Raw genomic sequence first — 25077 nt, 5'->3', positions numbered from 1 at the left:
GAAGATGTGTTCAAGGCTATTCAACGCAGCACTATTTGTAACAGTAAAAGATTAGGGATAACATAAAGGTCCATCAAGATGTTGAGAGAATCATGAGGACATAGGGCCATGAGGGGTCTGGTAAACTAAAGTTTGAGGAAGCAGAGATTATGGAGAAACAGCATTTATGAGAGAGAAACACAGAGGAGGGAAGAATCGATGAGACTGGAAGCTCCGCGAGGCCAGGCAGGAATCTTCCTCAGTTTTAGTCACTAAAGAATCTCAAACACCTAAAATGGTGTTTGGCACACAGTAGGTACTCAACAAATATTTACTGATAAATGAATAAATTAGCAAAGTGGGAAAGAAAGGGTGGAGCTGACAGAGAGACACAGTGACAAACATGCAGGGCACAAAAAGACTGAGCAGGCTTCCTGTCCTTGTCCACCATGTTCTTAGGACACTGGATTCAAAGTCTCCTGGGATCCAGATCTAACTCAGGGGTCAAGACAAGATCTACCCTGTCTTGTGGAATTATCAGAATCAAAATACATGGTCAAACTTCTAGCTGTTTTCTGTCAAACAGATGAGAAATGATACCTCTGCGCAGTTTTAAATTTGCATTTTTTTATTATAAGTAAAGTTGATCCCCTTTTCATACGTTTAATGGACATTTGTATTTTTCTCTTTTTGTCCCCTTAATTTGCTCCTTGATTTCCTGATTTGGGGGCGCTCTACATTGTTTGTGGGAACAAGATAAGCCTGTCTTATTTACTTTATGACATAATCTGGTTTTTAATGGTACAAAACTTAATAGTAGCCAGATCTGATAAGGCGAATGGTAAGTAAAACAGCTTTCCAACAAATTCCATCCTAGGGTTCTGCTCCAGCCCTCACACACTCCCCAAATCAGCCCAAACCTCTGGAAATAATAGGAAACCTTATTACATTCTTAGCAACATCATCTGGCCTGAAACCTCAATTACTCTCACCTCCTCCCTCGCCCCACCATCTATTCTAACTCGTGACCAAGTTGGTGACAAATATACTCTTCTCTCCATCCTCGCCAGAGCAATTGTAACAACATCCTAACTGGTTTCTCTGCCTCCAGTCTGGCACCGCTCTGATCCACAGTCTGTTACAGTGGGGAAAGCTTCCTAAAAATGACTCAAAATCTAGAAGCCATAAAAGAAAAAATTTTAAAACTACATAAAAACAAAAAATTTCTGCATGGAAAATATACTTTATGCAAAGTCCAAAGGCAAACAGAAAACTGGGAAAAATACTTGCAACTTACATCACAGACAAAAAGCTAATCTCCCTAGTACCTGAGGTCTTGCAAATCAAGAAGGATGTGAACAAGGAGACAGAAAATGAAATACAAATGGCCTATAAAAGGATGATCAACTTAACTCTTAATAAAAGAAACGTTCTCAAAAGGGGAAATTTAGCAAATTTATCCAAATTACAATGCACTTCCCTCTTTAAGCCGGTAATCCCTCCCCTGAGAATTTATCCTACAAATTTATCTGCACATGTACAAAATAAACAGGTTATTCATTTCAACATTCCAACAGAATAGAATCAATCTGAGTGCCTCTCCAAACGGGACTAATTAAATAAACTGTGGTATCTCTGCAAAATGGAATACTCTGCAGATGCTTTGAAAAAAATGAACGCGCAACCTTTTTATGTCCTAATAAGAAAGATCCATGACATATTAGTGAAAAATCAAAGTGCAGACTTGTGTATACATATGTGTCAGACACTGGCTAGTTGTTTTCCAAAATCTGTCCCGTTTTCTGACTGAGTTTCCAGCCTTCTGACTCAAAATTACAATGTCAACTCTTGCTTGGACTTCCAGCCTGCCAGACTGCCCTGCAGATTTCAGACTTGCCAGCCAATCCTCACAACTGCATGAGTCAATTCCTTAAAAAAAGGGAAAAAATATATATGTAAATATATGTGTGTATGTGTGTACTGGCTGAGATGGCCAGTAATGGTGAGCCACAGAAAATGGCATTAGAGCAGGTGGCAGGGGAAGCCCAGTGTTGACTACATGCACAAGACTGAGCAAATAAGTAAATAAATTGAGGATAATGGGAGTCAGGTTTCTCAGTGACAGACAAAGTAGGTGTAAATACGAAAAGGGGGAAAGCAAGAATGAACCCTGTAGTATGGATTGGAATTGGAAGTATCAGTATGAATTCATGGTTTACAGAGAGATAGATGGTATGTAGGTAGATAGTACGTGGGTAGGTGGGTAGGTAGGTAGGTATATAGATAGATAGATAGGTAGGTAGATATAAAAAAAATAGAGATGCAAAGCGGTACATGTGTGTATCTCCACTGAGAGGCCCGAGAGCAGCCCTTCCCAGGAGAAATGAGCACCCCTAGCCCTGACATCTTAGCATTTAAATACCACTCTCTACTAAGAGGAACCAAGAGTCCATGGAGAAATGACTGAGTCCAGGACTGCAGCACGAAAAGTACAAGATGAGCCTGGAACTCTTTTTTTGGCACCAGAAAGTAAAAAAATGCTCCAAGAATGATGGGGACATGTCAAAAGGACAAAGAAGCTAGCTTGAAGGGACTTCTGCTTGTCAAATCTGAAATAATTTGAGCATCAAAATAAATGATATCAATAGACTTCAATTCATTAGATAAAATAGGGAATCCATGCTGATACAAGTAAGCAAACAGATAAATACACGGAAAGAAAAGAAAGCTCTTCCTTATAATAAAATGCCAACTAATAAATAAAGAAGGAATGATGAAATCAGAAAAACCACTTTACAGCCACCATTGTAATAGTTAATTCAGGCAAAACAAAAAATCAATGGATGCTGAAACCAGTAGGTGAAAGTGGAATAAGAAATAAAATAACTACATGGTCTCAAGGATCACCATGCCAAATACCTTTATGGTACAAAGTGGGAAGTATATAAATTTACAGTGGAGAAACCTGGCAGACACCATCTTAATTAAGTGATTAAAACTAACACCACCAGGAACAGAACAAATCAACATCATGTGAAACCTAACAGGATGCAATAAGAAGAACACAGCACCAGTTCTGTGACATTCCTGCCAAAAATATGCACAATCTGGGTCTACTCATTACAGGAAATACTGTGCGAATCCAAATTGCAGGACCTTCTACAAAGACTGGCCTATAATCCTAAAAACAAAAGTGTCCAGGGCCTGAAATTCAAGGAAACCCTGAGGACCTGTTCCAGACTGAAGGAGACTAGAGACGTGATGGCAGGTGTGACACGTAACCCTGGAGTGGATTGGATCCTTCGCTAGAATGACCAGGGTAACCGGTGAAACGGTAAATGGGGGCTCTGGGTGAAGTCCTTTGTAGTGTTCTTGCAACTTTTCTGTAAGGTTGAAACTGCTCCAAAATAAAATTACACAGCTACATAGAGATGTTGATGTAGATACAGATACAGGTATAGATACAAATATAGATGTAAATATAGATACACATTAGAATGATAACAAAAAAAACTAATAAAAGTAGTAACCTAGGGCAGCAGGGTGTGGGAGAATGAATGGATGGAGTCAGACATGGGGACAAGCCTTCTCAACATATATCTTTCAATATAATTTGTATTTCAAACCATGCAATAGTATGAAGTACTCAAGAAATAAACCAATTTTAAGAAGTATACGACACAACTCTGACCATGTCCCTCCTCTGCCTAAACTTTATCGTGGCATTTAGTTCTGTCTGTCTGTCTGTCTGTCTGAAGCTTTCCTTGCTATTCTCATCTCCAGTCACATCCCCTCAATCCTGCCTCCTCAGACCTTCCTGTAGGTTCGATTACTACCGCAAACATTTATGGACACGCACTAAGTACTCAAGGTTGTGCCAAGCACTCAACATGCGCATTATGTAACTGCATGTACTTCCACCCCTACGGCCTTGCTTCTATGGCAGACCCTATGCCAGAATGCTCCTCCACATCCTGGTAAGTTCTGACTGATCCTTTGAAACCCAGATCAAATGTTTCTTCTCTGTGGAAACTCCCCTGTCCAGGCCAGTTAACTGCCCCCTCCTCTGGGCTCTCAGGGCACTTTGTCATCTGGTCATTTGTCAGCTGTGGATGTGTCTACCTCCAGCAACTTCAGGAGTATCTTGGAGAAAAGTTATCTACTTCCCCAAATCCTTAGGCAAGGCCTGAAAGGGCCAGATGTCTAGTGAACATTTGCCTAATTCATTTGGATTGAGAAAAATGTTCCCAAAAATGTTAGACCAGCAGTGAAAACAGTTCCTGGGCAAAGAATGGATTTCAGATGAATGTGGGAGTCCTGTGATTCACAACTGAACAAAGCCTAGAGCTCAGAAGTTTGTAGAACTCCCCCTCTAGCTCGACTGTTTTCAAAACTTAAGCTGGACCAATATCACAATTCTAGGCCCCGTGAGCAATGGACGAGCATTTTTTGGGAAAAGTATACAGAACAGTTCATTTAGGCCACAGATGATGCAATACCAGATCCGTAAGAGCAGCCTTTCCACCGGCTGAAGACAGAAGGACTCAAGGCAGGTGGGAGTGAATGCTCCGCCTCCCCTGACTCCCCGTCAGAACTAATCAGAATTTCAAAAAGCCCCGCTGACTGTATAAAACCAAAAATTTTATGCCTTTATCTTCTCTCTCCTTCCTTGAGGTAAGGTGTCTGGACTCCTAGAACTAACTTCAGAGGCACAGAAAATAATTTCTATGTTCTTCTTTTGAAAGTGAAAGAATAATCACTTTTCCTCCCTCTAAATCAGCTAACCTCAGACATCCAACAGTTTCAAGACATAAAAAGAGGATCCTTATTTTTGGAACGTCATATCTTAGAAAGTATTTTAATACAAAGAGAAGCTACCTCACCTGCAAGAAGAAATGCAGGTTGTTCCATTCTGGGAGACTTTAAGGATGTAGAGGTTTTGCTGACCAAGAAACAAGCAAGCTTGATCCTCCCCACATAGGGAGAGAGAAAGGGAGAGACACTGATGATCATTTCTCGGAATAGAGGGAAGCCCTAGGCTGCGTGATGCTGAGCAAGGCACTTCACTTTGCAGGGTCTTGGTTTCCTCATCTGTTTAATGTACATAATAGCAAAGGAGTCCTAAGGACTAAACAAGACTATCTGCGGTACCTAGGAGGCACTGTAGTAAATTCCTGCTGTTTATTCTCCTGTACTTTTTGTGCTTTTGCAATCGGAAAAGCAAACGTAGTCATTGGCAAACTAATTGTCTCTATTCCCAACTGCCTTTCAATAGTCAACCCTCCTCACTTATTTATGACCTCTGCCATCAAAATGTCATGGGGGTTAAGAGATAAATGACACCAGTTCTCCAAGTTTGGGGCCTGGTGGGTCTGGGAGGCAGGTCAGTCACATATGGACGTATGTATGGGGTGAGAGTAGGGGGTGAGGGTAGGTCATTCTGTCTGTGCCCAAGACTGGGTGGCTCTCAGTTTTGGGGAGCCTGAAACTGATACTACTTGGCAGGAGGCCCTCTTGAAGAAGAGGAACTTAATGTAACAGATGCAAACTTAGATACAGACCTTGGAAGGAGTCTGTGCAACTGAGGCGACCCTACAACTTAAGCATCATTGGTTTCATGGTAAGCCTGTCTCTGCTGAGATGCTCAACACCCACATCCCCCACCGTCTGTGTATGGGGGGGCTACAGAAAGAGCACTGGCCTAGGAGTCAGGACCTTGGTTTCTCGTCCAGCCTCTGCCACTTCCTGGATGATCAAATCGGGGCACATCTCTCTTCTGTCTGATCTCTAAGGTCCTTTCTAGCTTCATTCATTCATTCATCATTTCATGAGCAAGGCCATTTAAAAATCATCCAAAGCCATTACTTTTTCTGGAAGCCCCATCTCACCCCACAGTAAATTCAATAAAAGACATTCGTATCACCCACTAAATAATATACATTTGTATTTGCTGTAAAATTTTGAAGCTTTTTTAAACTTTGCTTTTGAAAATTTCATTCATTCAACAAATATTTATTGACTGTCTACTATGAGCCAGGCACTCTTCTAGGTATGGGGTACAGAGTTAACAAAATACCTGTCCTTATGGAACCTCTCTGAGATTGATCCCAACAAACAAACACAAAAGTATATGGGACGGCAGATGGTGATAAAGGCTAGGGAGAAAAAGAAAGCAATAAATAAATTTAGAAAAGAAAGCAAAAAATAAAATAATAAAGCAAGAACAGGATAAGGTTGGTTTATTGCCCATATACGCCTTGGGGTTTCAGTAGTTGGTTCTGGCCTTTGGCAATGACTGATAAAGGACAACTGAGATTAGCGCCAGGAGCCTCTGGAGAGATTAAGTGAGCGAGACTGGGGATCTTGCCAGGAACACTCAGGACTCTGGGCTCAACCTTAATTCAGGGATGATTCAGATGTTGTTTGGCTTTGATGAACTCAATAGTTTACAGATGATTACGATTTCTCGGTAATCAATGCGCATTGCTAACTTACGCGTTTCAAATGGGATGAAATATTCATGAATGCTAAATCTAAACATAAGGATGGCATACTAGTATTAAATTTGCAGACATCAGTTAAATATGTGTTAGGTTGTGCTGGTCTCTATTTGAATTTGGAAGCCAATACATGCTTTTAAAGGTCTCACACATTTTTGTATGCCTTGGAAAAGCTCACAGGTATTGCGCTGGATGAACTGTCCTGTTCATGAACTCCTCCCACGGGGCAGGTGCTCCTGTGGACACGAAGATGAGTAAGGACCCAGGCAGGCCCTGTTTGCAGAGTGCTCATTGTTTATGTTCATATGGACTCTGGGCTTCCACATCTATAAAAGGGAGATCATACTCACCCCACAGGGCAGTCTGAGGCTTCAACAAGACCACTCCTGTCCCTCAGCTATATTATCCACAGACGTCTCCTTGAAAAACCATCCATCAGCTCCCCTGCTACATCCTGCAACTCTCCAATCAGCCTCAGTCCCATTCTGGAAAGTCTGACTTCCAGAGCTGCTGTCACAAAGCCTCGATGCTCCAGCTTTATTACTGCGAATTTCCATTCACTCTCAACCCCTTTCTCTCCTTTGCCATCCTCCTTAGTCAAAGTGGCTTTCCCTGTCCTATGGGGGCATCTCCCACAGCTGTCACATTCTATGGCCATGTAGGAAACTCTGCCTTATTCCTTGCTGCAGCCTCCAGACCACGAACCTATGGCTGTCCTTTTGCTCTGCCTTTGAAGTTCACACCATCTGGTTCTGGTACTTTCTGCTTCAACAGTATGACTCTGGCACCTAATGTGTGGGCCTGGTGCCCTGTCAGCGGTGCTCATCTGCGTGGGGACGTCCCATCTGAGCCTGCTCTGGTCCTCCCGACATCACTCTCTGCTTCGTCTTCAGCAGCATGCCACACCACTTCCCCAAGCCACACTGTCACACTATTCTGTGTGCCCATTCACCCTGTCTCACACTTGGTGCCTTCCCTTTCCAACCATAACCATAACCCACTCTCACCTTTTCATTACTCCAGTGACTATCTCAACCTTGCTCCCTCACCCTCAAATTCTTAATCCTACTCCTATTGCCGATTGCTTAAAATTACTTCATCTACCACTTTCTGGAAGCCAATCATTAAGAGCTTTGTCCTCTTCCTGTCTCTGCACTGAAAAGTCTTTCCTTGTCTCAGGGGATTAGTCACCTCTTGTCCTCTCCAAGTCACAACTTCCTGGCCCCGATGAAGAGCCAGGTTTTGAAAACTTTCGAAGGGAGGTCACTCAAGTGGTATTTGTGAACTTTGAGAAATCATGGAAAGCAATAGAGCAGAAAGTGTACTTTTGATATTCCAAAGGTCAAGGGCGATTTCCCACAACTATAGGCTTGGCGAGCTTGCTATCAGCCTCAGACAAAATCAGAGAAACCCAAGGGCTGCTTTCTTTTATTTAGAAAATGCTACAGCAATTACCAGGAGCCAAGTTTTCTAAGCCTCATTTTGACAAGGTTGCTGGACTGGTAGATCAGGACAATGCCATCAATATATTTCACCTGGATTTTAAGCAAGCTGTTTTTTGATAACCACGCGAGCAAGTAGGAAATTATAGTCCGGATTAAAGTAAAATTAGGGGGATTAGTTACTGGGTGAGTGTGCCCAAGGAGTGCTGAATAATCACTTAATCTCAGTCAGAAAGGATGTTTCTAGAAGTCTGCTGAAGGTAGTGCCTTGGGACCTACCCTATTCAACATTTTTCCAAATTTTCTGGATGACAATGTAGAAGGATTGTTTACAAATACGTAGAGAATACTTGTAAAGGGGTTGTGTTCAATGAAATAATTAAAGCCAGAATTAACTCAGTAGACTCTAACAAGATATCTTTAATAGGGGAAATTCATTAAAAACATAAAATTGAGTGAAAGAAGCAAGACATAGAAAAAAATTATAATGAGATTCCATTTATATAAAGTTCAAAACAGACAGAACCAAACAGTGCATTGTTCTGGGAAATGCACGTAGGGGATGAAAGCCATGAAGACAAGCAAGGGAATGACTACCACAAAGTCAGGAGACTTACTGGGAGGGAAGGAAGGGATGGGATTAGGGACAGGCACACAGAGGGCTTGGAGGAAGGAGCTGCTCTATTTCTTAGCTTGGGATAGAACAGGTATTTATATTATTATACTTGAAAATGAATCTATCTTTCCATGCACTTTTTTGGGTGTTTGTTACATTTTACACTGAAAAAAAAATTAAAAGAAATAAATTTAAAATGCTCTGGTCCAAAAAATCCCCCCAAATCCCACAAGTCTAATCAACATGATGTGTGGAAAAGACTTAGGAGGAAGTCTTCTCAACTTACTTAGTTAACAACGTAAGTCAAAGAGTCAAGTGATGGAGGCTACATGTGAAGAAGAATGGTCTCTCCTCTGCTCTGCGCAAGCCTCTGGCATCATGGCCAAGGAAAGGGAGCAGACAGCTGGGGAGCTGCTCTTTCTCTGGGAGTTAGGCAAACAAGACAATTAGGGGGACTTGATGCATGCGACGTGAGGAGCCACCTTCCGTCCTCAGATGCCCGCTTTTCCTGCTAATGGGGTGTTTAGGAGCAGTCACAGGTGACAATTGACGGTTGTCTTCAAACCTTTCAAGGCTGTTAGAAAGAAGAGGAATTCAACTGGCCCCGTGTGGCTCCAGAAGACAAAATGATGGGTAGAAGTCCCTATGAGGCTGACTTTGGCTCAATAAAATAACTTTCTAATAGCCAAATGGCTTTAGAAAGTAAGGAGCTTCCCATCTCTGGATGCATTCACATTGAGACTAGAAGAGTTGTTTCCGGACATTGTAAAGGGCACAGAAGAGTACAATCAGCTTAGATGACCCTTAAGGTCCTCTGCAGCCTCCATGGGCTATGATTCTATGAAACCTGTGCAACATGTCTGTGAAGGAAGGCTAGAAGCTGATTCTGAAACAAAACAGTTTTGTTTTTAAATGTAAGCATTGTGTTTTGACAGCCATTTTCTTTTTAAATCAATACATGGTGTTGGTTTAGAAGGCTCAGGCAGCTTCTACTCCACAATTCTAAGATTTCAATGGCAAAGAGCTTTGAGGCCCCTACAGAAGCATAGCTTTTCCAGATGTGCTTTAAGACTCTTGGTGCCGGAGAGGTACCTGAGGTCCTATGTTCAACCTCTCATCCAACTGCAAGAACACAATATGGACTCACAAGGACAGCCGGAACCACAACGGGATGGAAGCTGAGACCCATGCTATTCTCTCCTGCCACCTGCTGGCCCTTCCCTTCCTCTTGAAACTGCTTGTGTCCACCGAGGACAACACATTTTCAGGAGGTCTGTGCCACACAAAATTCCTAGCAGGGAGGGACTCTGCCTATAAGGGGGGAAAGCTTTGATGACTTCCAGCAGTTCTTACTAAATCTAGGAAAATCATAAATTCTCAGACGATGAGGACTGGAAGAGACTTTAGAACTCATTCTAGCCGAGAGCCCTCAAACTGACCGCCCATGGGCAATGTACAGCCCACAGACAGGCTTGGTTTGGCCCAGCAGTTTTGAGCAAACATACAAATTTGGAAATTTGACTTCAAAATCAGATTCGTAATGTAATTTGCTATTGGATATTCACAGTCTTAAAGCTGAGAGCAGTACATAGTTGAGTACCAATAACCAGATTACAATAGTGCCAGTCACAAAAGACTCCTAGCCCTGGCCCCTGTTGAGGAGAATCAAGCAATAAGCTCCCTTAAATCTACCTTTTGAGCCTCTACCCCACTTCTAAAGGAGGCGGCTGCAGTGGAAAAGAGGAGGATCAGGGAGAGGTGGAAGAGGCAGAGTGAAGAGTCAGACTCGAACTAGAGGGTGTGCTGTGCTGAAGTTCTGAATTATATTTGTGATTAAAACAAGACAGGGACTTTTAATATCAAAAAGGAAGGCATAATTTTAAAATGGAACTGTTCCTTTTCCCTTGGAAAGTGATCAGAAAATCACAGAATCTGACCTATTCATCCAAGATGTCGTCAAAAGATGGGGAAGAGAAAGGGTGTTGAAGAGTGACTGCAAGAAAAAAAGCCATTTCTTTTTTCCTGTCCTATCAAGTTCAGCCCCTTCAATGAGTCAATTATTCATTGGCTTTTCTTATGAAACTTTATTTCCTCATGGCAATTCTTCAGGGAGGCGAGAAGCGCTGCCCTCTTTAGCAGAGCTGAGCTCACACAGCCCACTTTGCCTCTGTGGGCCTCATTTCCATTACCTGCCTGACCCTACAGCACTAGAGTTATAATCCTTGCTCTAGTCCTAGTCTCTTTTTCCAGTGGGCAAAAAGGGGCCTATAGTGGACAAGTGACTTGTCTTAAGTCACACAGAAAATTAGCAGCTAAATCTTAAAATCCACACTCCTAAAGGGGTGGAAATCCAGGAGTGGAAACAGTGCACGGCCCCCTTCCCTTCATTATTCTGTGCATACCTCACCACACTCTATCTTTTCTCCCATCCTTTCTGCTGCCATAAGAAGAGGCATTAGGACCCTGGGTGACTAAAGTAGCAGGCTGGGGGTGGGAGAGAGAATCAAAGGGGAGTTGGGGTGACATCTCAAGTTGCCCAAGGCCAGTCCTGTTCCCACCTGCCCCCTTCCCCACCCACAAGCACAAACTGAGATGAAAGAAAGTAAGTGGCTTTCTTCCTTTTTTGGTTCATTCTCCACTGAGCTCAGGTTTTAATTGGAACACAGGCGCTTACCAAGAGACAACCCGTCCTGTAAATCGTGTCTAAACAGAGGTGGTTTTGTGGGCGGGGACAGCAAGGCACTCCTAATCCGTGGTTCCTCTAGGTCTCTGAACTCTTGACCTTCCCCTAAGCCCCAGCTGCCAGGCGTGATGTCTGGGAAGAGGTTGGGTATTTTCTCTTGGATTAAATGCCCCACGGAGGCAAAGGCACAGGGAAGCCCCTTGCCTCCCCTCTTTAGCTGAGCCCCTGCTACATCCAGGCCAAGAAACAGGTAGAATCCTGGACCCCATTTGAGTCCAGATCGAGAACTTCTGCCTTTAACAAAAAAACTGGTAATACTGGTTGCCTCCAAGAAGGGTGTCAACTTAGAAAAAAGAGGCAACTTCAGAACAAAAGGAGAGCATCTATTTGGGGTCTTGGAAATGCAATTCAGGGAACACAGGTTGCAGCAGCAGCCAGAAAAGCATCCCCCTGAGGAGGAAAAGTCAGGAGTTTTTATTAGCAAAAAGGAGGGCCCAAAACAATTACCTCAGTTGTTTACCAAGATTTATGATTGGAGGGTAAATTTATGTCACAGTTCATTGGCTTACTCAAGGACACTTTGTTGCTACCGGAAAAAGTAAATTTTTGCACAGTCCTTCAGAAAGTTCTTTCTCAGCAAATAACTGTTTTGGCAAGTGAGCAAGGTCAGCACAATTTCATGTTTTTTTAACAAGATGGAGTCCAGGGTACAAAATGGAGTCACTGTTGTCAACTCATTTCACAAGGGGAACTGGGAACACATATCACCCTATACCCTTTTTTTTCTTTTAAGTAGACTTTATTTTTTAAAGCAGTTTTAGGTTTGTAGCAAAACTGAGCAGAAGGTACAGAGATTTCCCATTTACTCCCTACCCCCGCACATACACACAGCCTCCCCCAACAGAGTGGTACATTAGTCACAGCTGGTGAACCTACCCTGACACGTCATCTCTGCAGAGTTCAGTTTACATTAGGGTTCACTCTTAGCGTTGCACACTCTATGGGTTTGGACAAATGCATAATGACATGTATCCACCATTACGTATCATACAGAATAGTTCCACTGCTCTGAAAATCTGTGCCTATGCCCTTCTATCTCTTTTGAATTCTGAATCATGTGTACCTATTTTTATAAATGAAGACATTTTAAACATTCTCCCCAACTTGGAACCCAGGAGAGTGGGGGAGGGGCACTGCTCCAATGGAGCTAAGCCACTTGCAGGGAAGAGTTGGAACGCTCAAGTGAGGGAAGGTTTGTGTGTTTCCTGGGCCCTCTCTAATCCCTGATACATGAGCAGGTGTCTTGATAGAGAGAAAGAAAAAAAGTCTAGGTAATCAAGGCATTGTTTTGTTCACCAAGGTTTTACTCGTCACAAAAGCCCCAACTGGTAACTGCTTTTTAACATGGCAGCATAAGGCTTTCCACCATGGCAGAAGAGGAACCAAGCAGGGATGGGCTTCACTTTGGGGGCTGGAGGCAGGAACATGGATGGTCTTCTCTCTTCTGTTGAAAAAGGAAATATTTTCTAACCATAGGCACCAGTAAAACTTTCCATGTGACCAAATTCACGCTTTGTCTATTTGAGATCTTCCATCCCTTTCCAAAGACTCAGAGCAGTTCTAGTTTTAAAGCACGACGTAAGCCTCATTCACGCTGAGTGATTAACCATAAAATAAAAATTCCAGAGTTTTGAAGAGAAGCAATTTAATGAAGCTACGGGCTTCACAATTGAAGATAATTCTGACAGATAAAGCTGAGCTGGATAAAAGGGCACTGCCTCTAATAACATTTTTCTCTTTACCTTTTTCAGTTTTTAATTTTGACCTTTTGACCTTAGACTTGACTGAAGAGCTAAAAGGGTTCAAGACCAAGAGACCAGCCTTTAAAATCTGAAAAGATCCTGTTCCCATAAGCATATCCCAGAAATCATAAGCAAATGTTAGCCTTCTCTTTGCAAGGTAAACTGCTGAGGCAGAAACCAAAACACCACAAGAGCGCAGGCAGCTAAGGCCTCATGGAAGCAGGATGTGAAATGTCAGGCCATTAGTCTTATATTTTACTGCAGCGGTTGGTTACAGGATGGGGTTGATGTGGGAATGAAAACCAATACTGACTTTAGAGAATTCCTTCTTTTTTTTCAGCTTAAATACTGACACCCACTCACCAGGTCTGGGAACTAGCCAAAGTTGCATGGGATTTCTGGGGTGGGCATTCATTTCCCCTGGCCTTCACTCCTTGGCAGTCAACAAAGGGAGAAAATGACAAGGCGGTGCCCATTGGCGCATGCCAAAAGCAGGGACCTGTTTCTTATTTCATCTGGCTACGGTGCAGAACTATAACCACAACCACTGAGGTGGAAAGCTCGGAGTTCCTCCGACAATCAATACAACCATGAAATCAGGAAGACAAAATGAAACAATCAATGTGAGACAGAAAAACAGACGTATGTATGTTCAAATGATACATATGGTTAACATATAGTATCAGATAGGTATCTGTATTTTCAGTGTACTCCTGAGTCCAAGTATATATATGGATCTCTACATTTTTCAGTATGAAAATTCTGGTCTCAACCTACATTCCCCATATAGGTTAATTTGCTCAAAAACTTAAACCCCAGAATTCTAGTAGCTAAGGCAGTTAAAGCCAAAAGGATGAAGGTATTGCCCTGACTAGTGAGAAATACAACCCAAATGTCCTCTAATAAACATTTAAGAAATCAAATATGCTTTTACAGCTGCAAGAGACACTCGAATGTTTCTGTGGCTCCCTCTACCTCAATTCCTCTCCACAAACAAACTGAGTAATATTAGAATAAGTGCTACCACAGAAGGGGTGGCTCTATAAACAGAACGCTGGCCCAGAGCCACTACATTCATCAATGATACCACTGCACCATGTCTTCACATTTGCAGCTTCATCCGGGTCAAAATCTCAGGCAGACCCCCAGGAATGTTGGGAGGTGGGGAACCAAGTTGCAAACTTCAAATGCTATTGTTTCAAGATCATGGCCCTTGAGCTCCAGGTTCTGCAGTTCCCTTCCTGCAAGTCTCGGGCAATCTTCCCTTTACTCTAATTTGCTCTTCCACTCCTGCTAAGGAGCAAAACTGACAGTTAGAAGGGCATCATCTCAGGTAGCCAAGAACCTCCTTCTTACTTGCCTAAAATAAGTACTCAGAGAGAGTACCAAGACCAGTGAGACCGAGTCTTTGAGGAGAAAAGTGAAATCCCACACACTTGGTTCTACTCAAACTATAAGTTTTTATTACATTTTACCTATCATTCATCCAGGACATGATGAATATGCAGTCGGCATCACCTCATTTGTGAAATGATATAATACGCATGAAAGTTTCTTGCCCCGTGTTGGGCCTTTGTGTGCCTGGCAGAGAAGAGCTCCCCCAAAGTGAAACCTGACTGTGAGCCTGCTCGGGCACCAGCAGTGCTGTCCTCATTCTGAGCTGCCACAGACTCGCTGGAGTTAGATGGGTCGAGACTGACAGTTGGCTTGGAATTTAAATTTCTGATTTTACACTTCTGATACAGTTTGATTGTTTTACAGCCTACTGTAAAATCAAAAGGTGACCTACTTACTCTACTATGATCATTTTGAGCATAGGATTTGTTATTCACAATGCCGTACTTCAACAGACAAAAAGCAGGCTTCAGGATCACAGCTCAGGAAAAACTAGAAAAGTGTTCCACTTCTCCATCCTGCTCAGTTTTTCCCATAACCTGTTCCAGCCTGGAAAATAAGAGTTTCCCCTCTCAGACAGGTGCAAAGGTGGGAGGAAGAGCTTTGGTCTTAAACTGGAGGCTAGAGCTGAACTCTCCCTCTCTAATCTTGCTGTATGTGTGGCTCACACCTTCCTTCCTTCCTGAGTGAGGGAAACCATTGGCACTGAACAGTTAAAAGGCTCACCAAAATCTGTGCTTCAAGAAAGAGTTAAAAACAATACAACAAAACAAACAAAAGATATTGAAGAGGTTCAACTAAAGCTTACCGCCTATTCTGCTAACATCAAAACTTTCCATACTTTGGTAAACTTCCCAACATTTGTTCCAGCACAAACACTGTGACAAACCTCCCTCGCCCAGAGTTCATGACCCTCGATCAACAAAGGTGGATAAGAAATGAATTCTAAAGCTACAGGAATATAACAAAGCAGAGTTTGTGAAGTAAATTAAATGATAATACGAACCTCACCTGCATGCAGATCAAACAGAATAGGGAAACTGGAGGCAGAGCTGGAAAGAGAAATCCTCAGGATGAACCAATTTGATCAAGGGCATAGCTCATAAAAATAACAACAATTTGGAATTTTCCTATAGGAAGTTTGGGAAACATGCCAATAGCAAGAAATGAGACAACTTTAGTGCCAACAGTTTGATCTGTTGGCACTGAAACAATGTCCTCAAAAGAAAAGGTCCTTGCTTTCTCTGGGACCACAGGAGCGGAGAAAAAAAACTACCCAACACGTAGGCAGAGGCAGGGGAAAACCAGCACAGAGCAGCTGAAAAACAATGTCCTCAAAAGAAAAGGTCCTTGCTTTCTCTAGGACCACAGGAGCGGAGGAAAAAAAGTACCCCACACACAGGCAGAGGCAGGGGAAAACCAGCACAGAGCAGCTGAAAAGCTTTAAGAGCTGGGTAGGAATTCACCTCAGAGAACTCAGAAGAGAGGTCTTGACATTGTAAACCAGCGTAAACTGAGCTATGAAATCTTTAAAATTGGACCCCAGGAACTCTCACACTACAGCAAAAACAGATGTATTCTTCAAAAGCTCTATCCATACATGTTGTAATGTGGGGTACAGAAGAGTCCTTCAGAAGCAGTAGAAAGTTGAGGTGACACAGGTGATACTAGAGGCAAAACCTCCCCATTTTAGATGTTTGCAGCAGAATGTTAAAGTGTCTACGGTTACCAGGGAAGAGGGCCATACTGAAGCACAGTACTAACTTATACTCAATCCAGAGTGTGTCTGGAAAAGGTCACTCACCTTGACCGAGTGGGCATCTCGGGGAGAGATGCACGTATCACTGAAGGAAGGTGAGACTCCTGTAGAGCCTGCCAGATTGAGCCTATGATAGACGAGGTTTTCTATGACCAGATCACCCTCAAAGCCAGCTTGGGGATGGGGATAACAAGCAAGTCCCAAGAATTCATATATCAATGTCCTTCCAAATAAAAAATGACTCTTTATTATATTTTTAAATCACAAAACTCCAGGCTGAATATCATCGGAATACACACACGCAAAATTACTAATTTCTGGAGTCATCTCCTATACTCCATCTCAAAATTTGGCCGAGTTCTGCCTCAGGGAATTTTCCAGTTCAACCCCATACACCAAGTTGGGATAAATAGAAAGACTGAAGTCTTTTGGTTTTACCCACAGTCCCAAAGTGCTATTACAGATAGAATCCTCGAAGAAGAGATAATTTTTGTTGGGTTGGAATAGACTTAAGAGTAAGAATGCTGCGTGTATGGCTCTGGGTGTGGTTAAAATGTGAATTTGTATGCCTCCTGACCTGCACGCTTTGTTCTCTCTCCCTTTCATTTTTCTGTTTTGTCTCTTTCTACAGGGGTTGCCTTACATGCTGCAATAAAAATATATCTTCTATTCAGAATCACACTGGAGAGCAGGTGGTTTGAATGAGTAGCACTGTTACATAGTAAGTTACTGAGTCTACAATTGAGAAATCGGAACTCTGGGGTCACAACTCAAAATAAATATTATTTCAAGATAAACAAATTACTTGGCTGGCTAGTGAAATGCTTAATTCTTCTAAAATCATAATTGCAACATGAACTTTTGCTTTATGCCGTATTCCAAGACAAAAATTGGGTAACTACATCTTCAAAATGATTCACAGAACATCCCTTCCTATTTCTCCCCTCAGTGCTGAGAAATGACTCCAGAGCCTGGAAGTTGTACTATATGCAGCTTGGGTTACTTGGTGCTCAAGCAAAAACTGCCCCAAGGCCCACACTTGACTAACACCGACTATTCCTTTAAGTATGATGGTGCCTAGGTGGAGGCCCTCACTCACTCAGGATGAAGAAGCTAGGACAAGCTGAGAGCTGAGGACAGTTCTGCTAACAGACTCAGACAACACAATGGAACGTGAATACTGAAGCCAGCAATCTTCTGAAAATATCACTATATCTTCAAAACATATGCTTTTTTTCTCATCAGGAAATTGGGGATGAGGGGAACATTCGCAAATATTGCTCACCAATACATTCTTCTTAACAAAAGTGAGGCTATTTTAAGAATATGAAAAGCTTTTCAAGACATTTGTTTTCAGGGACAGACCACAGCAACAGAAATACTTTTCAGAGGTGGATTGTTCTAAAGTCTATCCCACGAACGAGGGCAGGCAAGTTTCATGAGGTACAAGGACATGTTCCGGCAAAAATATTTTCACTTTCCTCAGTTATATGCTGTCTTCAAGTCCAACTATATTATATGTATCTGATCCTTTTCTGTCAGCAAAAAGGGGAACAATTTTCTTTAAAACTCCAAAGTTGGTAATATTTTTGTGAAGGTAGAATTTTGGTTGGTTGTTTTTTATAACTCAGAACATGGATGAAATCAAAATATCTGCAACTGTCCCTAAATTTATATCTTTAAAAAGGTCCTTTTCTCCATTCACATGAATTCATCTGAATCATTGCCGTCCTGTAGGAAACAAAAAAAGTGAAACCATAAAAGCCGTCAAAATAATTAACTCAATTTTAAAAATTTACAATTAGTCTTAAGTAACAAGCCTCCTTATGTCTAATTGTAGAGTTCAGAAAGTAAAAAGTAAAAATTAAATTCGCTCATCACTTCTCTATCTTAAATTGTTAGTTGTTTAGAACAGCTGGACTAGCAGCTATAATCTCCAAGGTGTCATGACTTGGCCTGGAGTACACAGCTACAAACGACCAGTGATTTTCAAATTATGAAGTAAGGCCCAGCTGATCTAGTATAGGATGTAACCAGTGTGACTACAATAAAATGCGATTACTCCTGCAACAAATATACCATAATATAAAACCAAACAAATATACTGCCTCAATATCCTTAATGCCAACAATGCTACCAATACATAAAAATATTTTCGGCCTAAATTCTATTATTTTGAGCCTCAAGGTTGTCATATATTTGTGACTTCACAAGATGGCTTTGAGTTTTTTTTTCCTAACTAGGAAAAGTCATTAGGAAGCCGTAGGCTAATTACTAAGTTAGCTGCCTTGCCAAGTTCTTGATAAAAAACTTACATGATGGTAAATAGTATAAAGGGACTGATTTTATTGTGTGGCTTATAAACAAGTCCTGAAGACCAAGTAGCAAAGTAGAGCCCCAGACTCCTTTTTGAGCTACTGCACACTCTAAGAAAACTGCTCTGAATGCCAACATTCACTAATAGTGTAAATTCCGGCACATCTGCTTGAAAATGTAACAACTTGAACATGTCACTTGTTTCAGCTTCTATTTCCTTCCCATTGCTTGATACCTGAGTGGTTTGAGAAACGACTTGGGCTTAGAGGTATATACATTTTTCTCCTTCTTAATAGCTATTATTAAAGATGGGAGGGGAAATATGAGATACAGGTAGAAAACCCCTATCTGTGAAGTCTGGTTTTATCTCCAGTTTCAGTCAGTGGTCGTCTCTGTGCTTTTCTTCAATTAGCCCCACAAACTGAGGCCACAGTAAAAATGCCTTAGATAATTGTACAAAGAGCAAACCAATGTTTGTATTCTGTGCAAGCACCAGAACTGTGACCTCCTTAGAGTACTAAAATGAAAGAATCGCACTGGAGATGATGAAAGAGTCACCATGTATCTCTGAAGGTCAGCTTAAGATCCCAGACACCGAGGATGAAAACTCACTAAGATAATTTCAGTTGGTGACAATAAAATGCATTACTCCTTATAAAGGCTGTGAGTTAGATGTGCAAAGAGTTCCCATGTGTCTGGGGATCTGTATTTTGGGATTACAGTAACTTTTAAATATATATCTGAGATCCAAGACTTTATTTGCACAATTTTTATATTTTGATTTCCTTTATGAAGAGTCAACGTTTTTCAATATAGCAAAATAGGTTTCCTGTCATCCACTTACAAAGTGATAAACAAATAAAACGTTAAAAGTAATTGTGTATAATGCCTGAAACCAAATTTAGAAACATTAGAAAGAAATTCTAGATTGAAGAGAATTATTCTAAATAGAAGAGCAAAAACTCAAAATTAAACCAACTTCAGAACAGAAGACTAATATTTTTCCTGAAGAACTTGTTTAAGCTACATTAAAAATCAAGTCCTATCTTACATAAACACCAGCCTTTAACTGAAAATCCACTGTTAGATCATAAAAGGTTTGCATCCCCTTAACAAGAAGAATTAAAGCTATTCCTTTGAAGGATGGGGAAAAGCTGTAAGAGTCCTTCCACCACAAGAGAGAGAATAAAAACACCCAGGGCAGCTTCCTTGGAAACTTGAACCTGATTCAAACCTGGAGCTCAGGAACAGGGGTAGCAAGCACCAGAGGGAGAGGAAAAGCAGAAGGATTAGTAATCCTTTGGTCTACAAATCTGATTTCCTAACCCTGGAACTTGTAACATCTGTCGCTAATTAAATGGTGTTTGTATTTACGTATATTCACATATATGTGTGTATGTGTGTGTGTCCTTATTTCTTAATTCCGGAACATCCAAACTTTAAAAATCCACAATGATGGGAATGAAAATGCCTAAGTCATAACATAATATAGATGCCAGATTGCTGCTGGCAAGTAGCCTCTAAATAACAGAAAACTTCAATAAGCAACAACAACCACAACAAAGATGTTAGATGTTAGATGTTAAACACTTCTGTTTAACCGTTAAACTGTTTACAGAGTTTCAAGAAATCTAAGAACAATTTCCAGAAGGGATTAAATACATCTCATCTTTTAATACTGATACTTTGTGGGACAACAGCAACTAAGAACTGTATGAATAAGAAACAATAATGACCATTTATATTCATAAAGTGACTCAATCAAGAAAGAACTTTCACATACATGACCTTGTTTAAATTTCAGAACAGCCCCATGAAGTAATATGTCTCCCTTTTACTAATAATGCATACTCCCTCAGAGAGGTTAAAGAACCTTATTAGGCTTATCCAATCAGTAAATGATAGTGTAAGTCTCAAGTTCAAATTCATGGCTCTATTTAATTACATGATGCTGTTCTGGAATTTTCCAGGAGTAAATTATAAAGATATATCTCTGACTCACAAAGGAGCCTCATAAATTTAGTTCTTCACAGAGACAGGAATAAGAATATTGTTCTTATTCATTTTTAGAAGGATATATAGATATGAACAAGGTGTAAAATCCTACTAACAATTCCAATTCATGTACTAAATGTGGGGTTTAACTAGACGACCTTTAAGGGACCTTAAATTCTTTAATTATTTCCTTCTAAACCAGTGATATTGAATAGTATTTTCCGTGATGATGGAAATGCTCTATTTCTGCACTGACTAATATGGTAGCCACTAGCCACATGTGGCTAGTATGTCCCAGGAACTGAATTTTTTAATTTAATTAATTTAAATTTGAATGGCCACCTACAATCAATGCCTAGTGCACTGGACACCAGAGATCTAAAGCATGTATTTGTAAATCATACTATAAAACATGCAATATAGCAAATATATCCACCCAGTTTCAATTATCTGCAGACTGTTTAACTGTTTAATAATAGTCAATTGTACTGTCTCCAGACACTTCAAAATAAATTTTGTGAAAGATAGTACTCACAGACAATAAGTCCCTGACATAGTTCCAATAAAATAATTAGGTGCTGATGTTAAGAAGATCCTTTCAGTACTATAAGATGAATCACCACTGAGGAACATGGAAACAACCAATGTTGTCACTTAGACTACAAAAGAGACCTCAGGATTGCACTTTAGTTTTATTTTTTAATTGCAGGTGATAATTTTTTCTCACTCAATGATAATACAGAATCCACAGTTACATTAATATAGAACATTTTACATTCCTGCAACTAGAAAAGAGGGAAGTGAGGAACGGGAAAGTCCTGTAAGTACCAACAGATCTGCACTTCACAATGGACGAGGGACAACAATCTCTCTCCACGAGGTAACCTACTTAAAAACACACACATGAGGAAGTCCACAGCGCAGGAGAGGCAATGCCTAACAGCATCCACCTCAGCACACATAGCAGCCAAATCACGGCAAGCCACCTACAACACGCGAATCAACATTGGCCAGCAACTCAATTATCAAAAACTCTTAGTGAATTATTTCAAGGCACAACATTAGAGCAAATAAATTGAACATACCTGATTTGAAGACATATTCTCAACTTTCATTAGCGATGAATAGCTCCTAGAAGAAGCAAACACATGTAAAATAAGGTTATCCAGTTGGCAAGTATTTCATCAGCATTTACCATCTATCCAGCACTGCTGAGGGTCTCCTGAAGAAAATATAATTCCTGCCCTCCTGTTGGAGGTGGCAGCATAAAAAGGATAAATATCTATGAACAGTAAGTGAGATGTACACAGTACTTTATAGTTTACAAAGCGCTTGCTCATACTCATGTCACCTCCACAATAACTGTGAGGTAGGTGCATTATTCAGATGAGGAAATTCATCTTTATCCCAGAGCAGACGATGCTGCTACTGCCTAGACTGTAGGTGCTACAGGAATTCAAGAGGAAACACACCAGTGTGGGCAGGGCTGGGGCACTCTTCTCAGAGCAGGTGGAACCCAAACTGAGCCTAACAAGTTAGGAGGAGCGAGGGGGGAAGATCCAGAGAATGGCATGAGCAAAGGCAAAGAGATGGCATTTATAGTGACATTTCAAACCAACTCAGTCAAACCAACTCAAGTCCAGTCTTTCGAAAGCAAAGCAGTGGGAAATCAGGTTAGATGCGTGGGGCCCAATTATGTAGCCCTAATTGTGTGAGTTAACACAATGTGATTGGCAAGAAGCCACAATATGAGATGGAGATGAGATATATGAGATTTGACAAGTATTTATTAAATATCCACAATGTATAAGACTCTGGGCTAAGTCTGGGTGGAGGATGGGATGGGAAGAAAGTAGAAAATGATAAATAAGACAAAGTCTAGCCCCTAAAGAGCTTACCAGGAGGGGAAATAAGACCTATTCAGCAATAGCTACACAAAAATTCTATTAAAAATACACATAGAAATCAAAGAACTTGAAATCAACAATACAAAGTGACTTATGCACCCCTATGTTCAGTGCAGCATTATTCACAACAGCCACGACATGGAAGCAACTCAAGTGCCCATGGACTGATGATTGGATAATGAAGATGTGGTATATATATACAATGGAATACTACTCAGCCATAAAAGAAGACAAAATCATCCCATCTGCAACCACATGGATGGACCTTGTGGGTGTTATGTTAACTGAAATCAGCCAGACAGACAAAGACAAACACTGTATGATTTCTCTCATTTGTGTAAGATAAACAAGCTTATGGACAAAGAGAACAGTTTAGTGGTTACCAGGGGAAGTGGGGGAGAGTGGGCAAAAGGGGCAAAGCGGCACATTTATAATGATGTCTGACAAATAATAGTGTACAACTGAAATTTCACAATGTTATAAACTATTATGACCACAATAAAAAAAAATACACGTAGAGACAAAGGAAAATGAGAGCATATAATACCACTGTTTTAAAAAGAGTACTCTGTAGCAGACAGAAGAGAGGAAGAAGAAAAATCAAGGCAAGATGAGTTAATAATAATAGTATTTACCATGTACCAAGTATCCTTTATTTGCTAGGACCTGTGTTGTGTGCTTCACAAATTACTGCTAATCCCCACAACCATCTTATAAGGCAAGGGATAGTACTGTGCCCACTGTATCCACAGGAGGCAGAGTCCGGGAAGCGAAGGAAGCTGTCCACGGTCTCACAGCTAACAAGAGAAGAAGTCAGGCTTGAACCTACGTCTGCCTCTGAATTCACACTCTTGCCATCACGCTCCAGTCTACTGCCATATCCCAACCTGAGGGCATGAATCCACGTTACCAGCTGTGCTGGCGAGAAGGGATAAGTCTGAGAGGAATCTGGGGAGAGGAGTCTGAGAGGATGACATCAAGGTTTCTATCCTGGGTGACCTGAAGTAAATAATGCTACAACTGAGAGAAATGGGAAAATGTTGCACAGACGATGTGCTTGGTCTGGGACATGTTGCATTTGAAATAGTGGTGGGTCATCCAAGTAAATATGAACTGTAGACACTGAAAACTGAGGACTAGAGGGAAGGAGAATTGTCCCAGTCACACACAACACACTGGGAGACATTTACAGAGACATCAGTTGAAGCTTGTAAGATTAAGTGGTATCTATAAGAAATAAACAGATAAGATCAATAAGCTGCACGAGCAGAAAGACATGTTGATAAAGTGGTTAGAGCAGAGAACCTCAATTCTGGCTGCATTTTGAAACCACCTGTGAAGATTAAGACATATTCAGATGCCCACTTATGGGCATCTACAACTCAGGTTCAAAAACCACTGGGTCTGAATTCCCACTTATCTGAAGGCAACACACACACTGACCCTTCTTTGGGCCACGTTTCCTGAGCTCCATCCCATTGATCCTATTTGCCTTAATCCCATTAAGCGTATCTGACATTTTTGGGGATGCCTCAAAGGTATTTTCAGATCCATATGTCCATATTCAGCTCGTGATCTTTCCTCTACCAAAAACAGTTTGGTTCTTTACCAGCATTCCCTAGCTCAAAGAATCGCATCGCTACCCATTCCATTTCACAAACCAGAATCCTAGGAGTCATTCTTTTTCCCTGCCCCTCCCCTCAATCCAATCTATCTTCAAATCCTGTAATTTGATCTATGAAATTACTTCTCATTGGTCCATTTCTCTCCACCTCGACGTCACCCCCATAGTCCAAGTTAGCACCGTCTGTCAGAGACAACTGCAATAGCTTCCTACCTGGCCTGGCCATGCCCACCTGGTTCCCTTCCCAAAACATAAACCTTATCATACTACCCCTTGCTTAAGACTCTTTGATGACCTCACAAAACTCTTAGGATGAAGACAAACACAGCCTATGAGGCCCTGCAAGGACTAGCAGCTTGATCCATGCGCTCCCTCAGCTCTGCCCCAGACATTTGGGCCTACTTTCAGTCCTGTGTTTTGCCTTGCTCCCTCCCATACAGGGTCTTTGCACACACAGTTCTCTCTGCTTACAGCACTCTTTCCACTTCTTTTAAACCAGCAAACATGGTTTTGATCTTAGCTCAAGGATGACTGTATCAGGGAAGCTAATCTCAGTTACTTATTCATCCATAATACATTGACTAATCACTCACTGCATATGCAAAGCACTAGGCCACATATATAAGGGGACACAAGGATGCACATAAGTGTACCTTTGAAGGAGGTTATCATTAAAATGAATAGTATTTGCTTATGTATGACCTTGACTCTGGCCTTGCCAACTGTTCATTCCTGCCTTACAGGCAGCCTGGTATAGCAGAAGTATGGACTTCAGAATTAGACATGAGTTTGAATTTCTGCTTTGCCACTTATCAACTATAACCTCTCACAGATTAACCTCCCTGCTCAAGTAATCTTTGTCCCCAAATCCAAGTTCACATCAATGTTCAAAGTGATGCTACCTTTACCTATGACTTGCCATTTTTACCTGGATCTTGTATTTCTCTGACCTCACTCACCCGAGCCTTGGGTTCCAATTCATCTCCCAGACTCCCAACTTTTAAATAGCCCTCCCTCAGGTAGCTGTAGTCCCTACCCTTTGTCTTTTCTGATCTGTTA

General features: G+C 41.3%; 2 protein-coding genes across 5 annotated transcripts in view; one reads left to right on the top strand and one right to left on the bottom strand.

Annotated features, from left to right (window-relative positions):
* CCDC25 (coiled-coil domain containing 25) overlaps window positions 1-25077 on the bottom strand; it is a 64102-nt gene that overhangs the window by 9715 nt on the left and 29310 nt on the right. For 3 of the 4 annotated variants that reach the window (XM_046657607.1, XM_046657609.1, XM_046657608.1), the window contains one exon: window positions 21573-21618. In XM_046657607.1, the coding sequence (XP_046513563.1) occupies window positions 21573-21618 (46 nt within the window). Of the gene's footprint in view, window positions 1-16391; window positions 17908-21572; window positions 21619-25077 lie in introns of those variants that run through there. The other variant, XM_046657610.1, reaches the window with a different exon arrangement.
* Window positions 1-25077, top strand: part of SCARA3 (scavenger receptor class A member 3) — a 122823-nt gene that overhangs the window by 87666 nt on the left and 10080 nt on the right. The gene's annotated exons all lie outside the window — the stretch shown is intronic.

This window comes from Equus quagga, chromosome 3, assembly GCF_021613505.1.
Source record: "Equus quagga isolate Etosha38 chromosome 3, UCLA_HA_Equagga_1.0, whole genome shotgun sequence".
NCBI classification, from domain to species: domain Eukaryota; kingdom Metazoa; phylum Chordata; class Mammalia; order Perissodactyla; family Equidae; genus Equus; species Equus quagga.
Note: the sequence above shows the minus strand (reverse complement) of the source record. Positions and strands in the feature narration are given on the sequence as shown.